The sequence below is a fragment of the Vicia villosa genome, linkage group LG5, assembly GCF_029867415.1.
Source record: "Vicia villosa cultivar HV-30 ecotype Madison, WI linkage group LG5, Vvil1.0, whole genome shotgun sequence".
NCBI classification, from domain to species: Eukaryota; Viridiplantae; Streptophyta; class Magnoliopsida; order Fabales; family Fabaceae; genus Vicia; species Vicia villosa.
The window spans coordinates 33,286,437-33,297,955 of record NC_081184.1 but is presented as its reverse complement, the minus strand read 5'-3'; the positions used below and the strand labels follow the sequence as shown (position 1 = coordinate 33,297,955).

Here is an 11,519-nt window from a genome sequence, read left to right as displayed (position 1 = left end):
TTTGAAATTTTAAAAAATTACAAAATTTTAAAGTTATTTGAATTACTTTTCATAAAAATAATTTTTAAAATATAACTTTTTGGAAAGTTATATATTTTTGACTTTGTTTTAATCTTCATTGATATATATTTTTGTTATTGTTTATCAAAATTAATTTTTTAATTTATAAAAAAAGGAATTAAATAACTTTTAACATTTAATTCCTTTTATAATATTTATTTTTTAAAAATATAAAAAAATATATTCTTAAAGTTAAAAGATACTAATCTTAAAATGACAAATACAATAAAAGTATATAAATATTGCCCCAACTGTCTATTTCTTACACAATTTGAACATAATGAATCCAACAAATCTTGTTCTTCTTTCATCTCAAAACTTGAAAGAATGTACAAACAATTTCAACCAAATCAACCTCATAGGGTTGGCACAGTTTGGAAGATTGTTTAGAGGAAACTTCCAAGGTCAACATGTCTTGGTGAAGATATTGGATGATGAAAAATTGAAGCACATAACTTCCAAATATCATGATGAAAATTTGATTCTCAAAGTAAGTTATTCTCTCTAAATTTCTCTCTTTGACTTTCTTTTTCTTCTTCCTTTTCTCAACCCTAATTTGATTTTGTTTACTAGGAGGAAATAAAGTTTTACACAAATCCAAATTTGAAAGATTGTCCTAACTTGGCTACTTTGATTGGTTATACTTGGGAAAGAGATATAAAAGGGATTGTTTATGATATTAATCCACTTGATACTTTGGATAATGTAATCAAGAAAGGTAATATACATTTATTCTTGTTCTACATGAATTTTGCTTTTTGCAATGAAATATTTTCAACAATAATATATATTTTGTGAAATAATTTTAAAAATATTATGATTTGATTTTGTTTTGTTTGACATAGATGGTATGAATTGGGTTCAGAGAATAAATGTAATTCATGAGATTGCTAAGTTCTTGAAATTCATACATGATCAAGAGAAACAAGACATGGTTTTGAATATTAATGCATCTCATATAATTCTTGATAAGGTTAGTGCTTTACTATATCAATTATAATCTTCTTTGCTCATGTAATTTTTTTTACATTAATGTTTATTTTTCCATTAGTAGTTAATAGGTTCTGGAATATTTGATATGAACACTAATTTTTATATTTATATGCAGGATTATAAGCCAAAGTTTTTTGATTTGATGTTGCTTAGTGAAGTAAAAATGCTAAAGGAACAATTAACAATGTCAACTAGCTATATTGATCCTTATTTTTCTCTAAGAGGTAATTCTTTTGAATACATTGGACATATTTTATTTCAATTTGTTTTGCAACTACAATGTTTTAAACGTATTAAGTGTAATGAAAATGTTTAATTAAATCATAAATCTCACTTTGCATTTCTGTTAATTAAATAACAAAGTCTTCACTTAAATGACCCCCACAATAAAATAAAGGATTTGGATTCATGGTAGTACTTAAAACTTATTATTGTTGTATTTGGTTCGTCGAATAGAAATGAGACGACTTTTGTTCTCCTAATCATTACAATATTATAAAATTTGTTTTCATGATAAAAAGAAATGAGACGACTTTTGTTCTCTTAATGAGTACAATAATATAAAGCTAGCATGCGATATGCAAAATTAGAGATCTTTTAGAAGGTAATTAATTGTGAATGATTATCTTTTTTCTATTACTTGGGAAACGCATGTCATTCTGCCGTATAAACTTAACTGCTCATCATTTGAATTGTGTTTTAGTCTAAACGTGGCGAGTGATTGATACATATGATGTGTTGTGGCCAATAAAAGATTTGAGATTGTTCGTTTCACATAGGATGATCCCACTAATGATGAAAAGCGTTTGGTGAGTTGTTCTCAATTATGTCGGATGACATGGCAAGATAGGCATTTGAGGGGCCAAAACTAATAATATCAAAATGAGTTTAGATTATGACATAATGATACAACTTCCATTGTAATTTGAAATCAAAAATTTGAAATCTCAATTGTCCGACCAAACTAATAGTCAAGATCACCAACTATGGTAACATCAAGAGAAATGGATTTTTAATATATTCTACCAAATTCTAATTTTTCAAAAATAATTATTATCACATATGTGTAGCTTAAACTATGAAGCTAGGATCGACCCAAATACATATACAAAATAAGACACCGATACATTGACACAAATTCGAATTTCATGTCAGTGTTATGTCAATGTTGGACAGCGACAACAAATTAAATCTTAAATATCAATAGGACAAATTTGCAAACTAATCTACATATTTATAATGCACAAAAATAATCTCTTTCTCTTAATGGCAGGTGGTGAATGGAATAAAAGCAGTGAAGTGTATTCATTTGGCATAGTTTTACTTGAATTAATAACCAAAAGAATTTCAAACATTTCAAACATAGAACATACAAGCTTAAACATGGATAATCTATTGCATATTTGGGCCAAGAAAGAGTACAAGCCAAGTTGTTCTCTTGTTCACAAACATCTGCAAGAAGATTGGCTCTATAGTGCCAAAGATGGTGTTGCAATAACTCTACTTGCTTTGCAGTGCATAGAATTTTTTCCAGCAAACCGTCCTTCAATGAGTGATGTGTTGCAAAATCTGGAAAATCTTTCAGTGTTGCAACATTTGTTTGATGCTAGATCAAGTAAAAGGGAAAAGAAGTTCATTTCATCATGATGCAAATTTAGATCTCATAAGCTAAATATTTGAATGTAAATTAACATTTTCTTCCTTAATTATTTGTATTGGAATGAAAATTAGTATGTAAAGCTAGAGTAGAATGGAGCATTTATTTTATAATTAAAGTTAAAATTTTGATTTATTAATGCATTTATAGTATCATATGAATATATATGTCACATATGGCGCAAGGGCAACATGCCAACATCCATGTAAGAGGTAAGTATGATGTGTTCTTTAGCAGTAATGTTCAATGTTGTTGTAGAAATATACTCTTTATTCCTCTGTTTTGATGAGGAATACATAGGTTGTATATAAGGTGGTAAAACGGGCGGTGGCCCGCCGGGCCGGTCCACGCACCCGCTAAAGAATGGCGGGTTGAGTTGGGATTTTGAGCCCGCCGTCCATCAAGGTTTGTTTTGTCAAAATCCGTCCCCCGCCAAAGTCCGCCGTCCGCTAAAGCTCACCTCACCTATTTATTAAGCTCATCTCGTCTTAAGTGCGTCTTTTAAAAGTTAATTCTAGTAATTCTAATTCTTGATGGTTTTTTTATACATTTATTTGTAAATATATGCAATATTTTTTTAAGTAAAATTTATTTAAAATATGCTTTATAAAAAATTGTTCTAAAAATAAGTGAAAAATTTAACTGAAAGATAAAAAAGACTATTAATCTATTAAAAAAATGAAAGAAAAATAAATAAAAAAGTAGACGAGGAAGCCCCCCGCCCGCCAACCCACCACCTAGACGGGACATGCATGGTTTTTATTTCTATTTTACTTGGCGGGCTTGCCTATCCTGCTCGCTTTTTGGGGCGCTGGTGCGGGGCGGACGGCCTGTTTTGTCACCCCTAACTTTATATATATAGAATATAAAAAGTAGAATTTAAAACTAATACGTGTCCTAAGTAAGAGGAATTAATCTCCCTATAAATGTTGATTCTAACTATAGAAAATGTAGAAAATAACATCTAACTAATTACATTAAATCATAATTCTAATGAGCTATGCAAAACAAAATCATTTAATTATGTATTGATCAATTGATTTTTTTATTAATTATGCGACACTCCCCCTTAATCTGAGTGGTAAATTTTTATGAAATTCAGATTGGATATGATATTCTCGTATACATTCTTTGGAATTTGTAGCTTGTTGGCATATGGTGGAATATGATCAATACTTATAATTGCATGATCATTTTTCTCCTTGACGAAGTGTCTATCTATCTCCACATGTTTTGTTTTATCATGTTGAACCGAGTTCTTCACAATCAGGGTCGTCTCAAGAAATTTATAGGCCCTGTTCCAATTTTTAAAATTGGCCCTGATAAAAAAGAATATACAAAAAAATATTTTATAAAAATTATAAATAAAATTAAAAAAATAATTTATAAATATTTTAATAATATAATAGTTGGTGGATCTTTCATTATTAAATTATAATATATAAATATTATCCAAAAATAAATGGTAAATATGGAATATAGGTTTAAACATTTCATTTAATAATATAAACTTGAAAAATTATCTTTAAATATGGACTGGTTCTAAAATTATAATACATGTGTTAGAAACAGAATCCATTAACAGCACTTTTTCTAAAGAATCCGACACTGTTCTAAAATAATACATTTAAAGTGCAAAAATTGGTTTCACCATGGATCGAAGCTATGTCATTATGTTAAAAAAATTCAATACTTAACTGTTGAGCTGATTCAAATATATTATAAACTACTTCGCATAATACAATATATACATACTTATTTAATGTTTATAGTTAAAAAAAATAATTTGAGGCCCCAATTTTTCGGAGGCCCTGTGCAACAGGCCAGGTTGCACGAGCCCAAATCTGACCCTGTTTGCATTGCTTATAGCAGCCTTGTTATCACATAATATCTTCATAGTGTGGCTGGTAGGAATTTTTATTTCATCTAGCATTCACTTAAGCCAAATTCCTTCACATATACCTCGTGCCATAGATGTGAATTCTGCTTCTGCACTACTCATAGCCAAAACATATTGTTGTTTTCTTCTCAAAGTTTACCATATTTCGCCATACAAATGTGCAATAGTGTGTATTCGATTTTTTATCAGATAAACACCCTACCTAATCTGAATTAGTGTAGACTTGGATACTTCTATTTGAGTTCTTTCGGAAATAAAATCCTCGACCTGGTATACCTTTCAAGTACTTGGGTATTATGTTCACATTTCTCATGTCAGTTTAAGTTGAGTTTGACATATAACGACTAGCCATGCTTACAACCAAACCAATGTATGGCCTAGTGTGAGTTAGATAGATTAGTTTTCCAACTAGACTTTGATATCTATCTTTATTAGCTTGTACATTATCATCTTCACTCCTTATTGATTTTATGGGAGTATTGGTAAATTTGCATCCAAGCATACATGTTTCTTGAAGTAAATCTAGAGTGTATTTCTTGTGAGAAACTGAAATAACATTCTTTTTCCACACAATTTCCATCCCTAGAAAATACTTGAGCTTAATGATCCTTTTTCACTAAGAGGTACTTATACACTTTGATATACAATCAAAAGTGCTTCAAAGAATTCAACACAAATAAAGACTCTATCACTTGAGATTTCTAAAATATAAAAAGATAAGAAACCTCAAGACTATGTGCGATACAACAGATAAATACAAAATCTTAGTGCAGAGTTTTTAGTTCTTTTTCTTGTTGTAATATCTTGTTGTTTCAATCTTATTATTGTTGTGTTTTCTTCCTTCATATCTCCAGCTCCTTATATAGAGGTAACAAAAGAGTCGTTGGAAGATGACTTGTACACGTGTCTTTCCTGAGAAGTAGTTTCCAAGACAGAGACATTAGAAGTAGGCACTATACAGATCTTCATCTTCTGAGTAAATTTTTTATCCATGGTGTCTTTCTCAAGCATGGTGACTACAAAGATGTTGGGGCACACTAAAGAAGTCGTGTAAAAATAACTTGAGCCTTGCACTAGGAATCCTAGTTGACTTTCTCCATAATCTGGCTTTTGACAAGATATAACTGCTTTACCCAGAGGCATAATACTATGTTTCCCAGGTCATCAGGTTTTGAGTTGTCATCAGAAGCTGGGATTCCAAGTGCTGAAACATCAGATTATGATCCTTCAGAATCATAGTCATTTGCTTCTCTTTATAAGTTATTTAACTAGGTCAGAACCAAGTTAACATTGAGCTTAATGATCTTGCACACTTAAACTAATTTTAGTATACCTAATTGTTCTTTAAGTACTTTGTTATCATCAAAATTCAAGAAGTATGAACAGATTTTGTTCCAACAGAAAATATAATGGATGCATGGAATGGTATAATAAGTTCCTCCATGAAAGAATTATATGTTGAATATGTAACAAATTTTAGAACTGTGCATGTGAGATATCCAGATTTATTGAAATATGTTGAGTGCACTATTTTGCATCAGGTTAAAGAGAAGACTGTTTGTTCCTGGACCAATCAGGTTCGACACTTTGGCAATACAACAATTAAAAAAGTTGAATCTGCACATGCTAGACTGAAGAATTTCTACGGAAATAGTAAAAGTGATTTTTGTCGATATTGGGACGTCGTGAATCAAATGCTCCGAAACAAAAATAATGAGATACAAACATCTTTTGGTCAGAGAATTATTGTGTTAAAATACTGATTCAAAGACAACATCCTTTATTCACAATTGATTGGCAACATATCTTGGACGACATTGAATTTATTTTTCATGAAGCCAAACATGCAGATAAAACGGGTTTAGATAGCTCAAACTGTGGATGCACACTCACTATAAGAAAAATGTATCTTGCAACGAATTTTTCTCACCGTCGATCAATTTGTTCGCAAAAATATACATGTAGGTACAACTAATTTAAATTGTTACAATATGTGTCACAAAGTCCCTTAATTTAATTTTACATTTCACTTTACTCCCTTATTTAATAAAGGTTACATAATAGTCCCTTAACAAAACTTTAGTTAATCAAATTGATTCTTTCAGTTAGATATTGTCAAATATTTTCCTCTAGATATTTACACTGCTCCTAAGTCTTCTGGCATAACTTAAAGAAAATTTTGAAAATGTTTTCTCTTAGTTAAGGGATTTGAAAAATATTTTTGTGTGTATGTGCTTATACCCATATATTTTTATGGAAAAGCCCTTTGCTTTTACAAAATGTCACTCATTTACTATTTTAGGAGATTAACTCCTTCTACATGCTTTTTGCCAGATATTATCTTTTGTTCATTGACACTGCTTGAGATCCTTTGAGGCTTTAGATAAATTCTCTTTTTTTCCTTCTTATTCTTCTTTTAATAGTCAAGTTAATCAAACCACTTATCTTGGGTCCACATCTTTAATTACTTAGGAACTATGCTTGACTTATCAATAATTTTCTTTCTGGTTGACCTTATATATATTTTTATAATTATCTTTACAGTAGTCATCATATTTGTCACCATAGTTGTTACCATAGTTGTTGCCATATTTTTCATCATATTTGTCATCATCAAAAGACGACTAGTAGAAGACCCGTGCGTTTGCACGGGTGCCTTCATTTATATCTTAGATTATTTAATAAGGTTTGATCACTTAAAAAAAATTAAGTATTATGGTGATAGTGACTTGTGCATCCACACATATAAATTCATTTATATATACTAGATTATTTAATAAGACGTGAACACTTCAAAAAAATAGTATTCTAGTGATGATGACTCGTGCACCAGCACAAATAAATTCATTTATATCTTATGATTATTTGATAAGGCTTGATCACTTAAAAAACTTAGTATTATAGTGCTAGTGACCCGTGAAATTAAAAGTTTAATTATTTTTAATATCTTAGATAATTTAATAAATAAGACGTGATCACTTCAAAAAAATAGTATTCCAGAGATGGTGACTCGTGCACCAGCACAGATAAATTCATTTATATCTTATGATTATTTGATAAGGCTTGATCACTTCAAAAAATTTAGTATTATGGTACTGGTGACCCGTGAAATTAAAAGTTTTATTATTTTTAATAAAGTATTGCAATCAAGTATTTATTTACTTACTATTAATATTATTATAATATAAATAATTATCATATAAAATACAATTAAATACAAATCTAAATTTGAAATGAATATTTAATTTTAAAATAAATAATTATTATATAGAATCTTTTGGATTAACCAAATAAAATTGAGATCAAACATAATTATTATATAGAATCTTTTGGATTAACTAAATAAAATAATTATTTATTCTGAAGGTGATTTCCGATAAAATTGTAAATATGGCCCTCCAATGTTTTTTTTTTAAGAAATTTAGTCTTAAACTTTTTTATGCTTGTAATGAAATTTGTTCAACACTTTTTATTTATTTAAAATTTTCAACTTCTCATAGTTAATCTATTCAAAGTCCTTTGACTCTGATTGATTAAAAAAAGCTCATTGACTCAAAAGAAAACATGTAGTTACGTAGTCCTCGCAATATTAAATACATATTTAATTTTCATAAAACATGTACATTTTAGACTCTTGCTCCTTAAAAGATAACAGAATGATGAAAAACAACATGCGGAAGAATCTACATGTCTAGACACGATTTAAACAGTATAGTTTAGACATGTACATTTTGAACTACCTGTGTTTTATTCAGCCGTAATAGCCTAAAAAAAGTTAACAGACTGTGATAGCTTACAACTACAACCACTGAATATCAAAAGCAAAAACTATGATCAAGTTGACAAAAACTCATCATCTTCTATAGATACCTTGAAAATTCCAGCTTTCAAATTATTCCTACTTAAGGTGACACCTATTTTGAATTTCCTGATATGCATTATCTCACACTTCAACAAACACAATGAATAAAGTACTAAATTCACAGAACTAATACAAAATATGGGAGAAGTCAAGGTATGAGTGATATACTTTCAAGAATAACATTTATCACTTTTATTTTCTCACACATTTATCATTGCTTATCAAATACAAAATATTTATGAGTACTATTTTATAGAAAAAATACCAAATACAAAATAATCACAAATTATCCTAAATGTGCATTCATCACAAATTATCATGTAATTAAAATACATGGTACATCACTTTCCCTTTCTTTTCTGTTTGACAGTTCTGCATTCATGTCCCTTGCTGCTCGATTTTCCTTAAAGCTAAGCAGCAAGTACGATACATGCCATGATGAAAGTGCAAGCATGATAGTCAACTCACCAGAGATGCAGATTGTGGAACCAGAAGAAAATGCAAAGCCGTAAGAAATATTGAATCAATCTGTTCATGAATTGAGTTCCATGACAAAAGACAACATTGAGCATCCTGAAGAAAGAGAAATTGTTGACAGCAACAACATTGATTCCTGTGGAACTATTGGCAGCTTAAAAGATGAATCAAATTGTAAGATGTCGGAACCTGATCAAAGAAATATTAGCGAACATGGTACAGTGGAATTTGTTAGTCCTGTGACTGGGGAAGGCCAAGAAAATTCATGTAATGGGGGTGGTAGGAAAGAGTTAAATGCTTTATTTTCATCTCATTACTTCATTGTGACACCTCAATTGTCGGGAGATTTTTCCATTGATCAAAATCCCGAGAAGATAGGATCAGTTTCAGACAGCAACACAGAAGTAGAAGATCAGCTAAGCACAGTCAAATACAATGCTTTCAACAGGACTTCTTTCACTAACCTTTTAGGATTGGAAAGTTCGACGCAGTTACATGAAGTTAACACTTAGAGAAACAATCCAACTGAGAATTTGAGAGAATCATATGGTCAGCCTGTAGCTATGAGGTATGACAACCTGGAGGTGAACTTGGAAAAATCAAATGTAAATCAAAGCCATTTAGAAGCAATCACGACACAGTGCAATGACTAATTTGAAAATGACCCCCAACTAAAATTACAGTAATTCCAATACATTGTCACAAAATTACTAAAAATCATATTAAGTTAATTAGGAGTGGTATCTTTGTTGGAATACTACCATTTGTCATGGACCAAATGCAAATTTTAATGAAGCTTAATTCATGACTTTAAATTAGCATGTAATTTTGTAGTTTATATGTAGACTGGGTGACCAATTAACACGTAGACTGAATGAGAGAATTTGAGAGGGTCATGAATTTATGAGCAATTGAATTTTAAGACATACTTGTATTTTAACTTTCCATAGCTTAATATTAACCTTTAACAACAGTGGATTAAATTAAGTTATACCATTTTGGAGGAATACCAACACTATTGTTAATTTGCTGTAAATTCATTGCATAGACACTTTCGAGTTTTCGATCAGCAGTCCAAGCTGAGACTTGCTTCTTCCGTTCAGCACCCGCATCTCGCAATATACCACCAACATTGAAAAGGTCAACAACATAAGTGATTAAGCCAAACAAAAACATGAAAACACAGAAAGAGCAACAAAAGCTATTCTGTGTTAGTACACATTTTAATAAAATTGATTATTATAAATTTTAAAAAAATATTCACCTCTTTGGACAAGGATTTCCATCTTTCACCACAAGCTTTTCCAACCTAATTTATTGTACACATCAAATTAGGGATTAGGTTTTTGAAAGAAAAAAAAATTAAAATACCAAAATGGAAAATAAATTATTCACAACAGGAACAAATGCGTTGTATCGGATGATCCTTCATATTTTGTTCTCTGAAATTGAAAGCACATGTTGTGTACTTTAGCTTGTTCATGAAATCGGCACAGAGAGTTTGAATCTGCAAAAACAAATGAAGAAACACTAACCTTAATAAACTCGGCATCCCACGCCTTAAGTTCATCTCCATATGGTTTTTCATCGGATGTCGGCATATTTAGGGTTTGAATCGGAGATGAGGGAGAAAAAGGATGACCATTAATTTAGGGTTTGATTTGTTGAAGGAAGCGAGAAAGAGGGTGATAGAAGAAAGAAAGAAAGAGAGAGAGAGAGAAGAAATAAACAAAATTAGTTTGAAGCCAAAGCATAAATGGATGATAAGAAAGAGAAAGAAGAAAGATGATAACGATGAAGAAAGAGAAAGAAAAACTCTGAGTTGTTTGGAGAAACTCTGAGTTGAGTGATAAGCCATAGATTTGATGAAGAAACGATTTGCTCGGCAAAGAAAAGATCTGAGTTGTTTGGAGCATTCATACCTGAGGGAGGGAAAACGCGCACGATTTCTGGAAACGGCAGATGAAGGCCTTGTTCAAGGTGATGCTTTGGCTTTGTCCGTTTTGCAAAAATCTGAAGTGACCTTTGCAGAGGAGTGGGGTATCAATATTTTGGGAGGGAAACGACATTTGCACTCTAATCCAAATGTTAGTACATAACTTTTTGGAATAGACCAATGAGAAGAATACAATTGGCATGGCTGAATATTTCTTTTGTTAATTACTTAGATAGCCTTTTTGCAATGTAAAAAAATTTGGATGGAAGGGTAAAATAGTAAGTTTGGGCAACATTATAGTAATGGGTAGATAGTAGATAGTAGATGCCTTAATTAAAGCTATATTACCTGCAAAATAAGGTTCCACATTTCCCACTTTTTGATGAAGACAACACATCTCTTGGGGGAGGTGGTAAAAGAAAAGAAAAAAATATATATTTTAGAGTGATAACACTTTCCATGAGTTAAATAGAAAATATACCCCCCTAAGAGTATACTTCTCCCTCTTTGTCAAAATCAAAATGGAGGTGAAGATACAATTGTGAGAAAGTAAATATGATAGCATGGGTAGTTTTGATATTTTTTTAAAGATATGCAAAACAAGGACAGTTTAAAAATTTATGAAAATAAAAAC

General features: G+C 30.5%; 1 protein-coding gene across 1 annotated transcript; it reads left to right on the top strand.

The window, feature by feature from the left end:
• Window positions 1-340: 340 nt before the first annotated feature.
• Window positions 341-2,700, top strand: LOC131604484 (cysteine-rich receptor-like protein kinase 24). The gene is made up of 5 exons (XM_058876920.1): window positions 341-550; window positions 634-778; window positions 906-1,033; window positions 1,169-1,277; window positions 2,327-2,700. Exons 1-5 carry the CDS (start codon window positions 341-343, stop codon window positions 2,698-2,700), a joined length of 966 nt encoding a protein of 321 aa, XP_058732903.1.
• The last annotated feature ends 8,819 nt before the right edge of the window (window positions 2,701-11,519 follow it).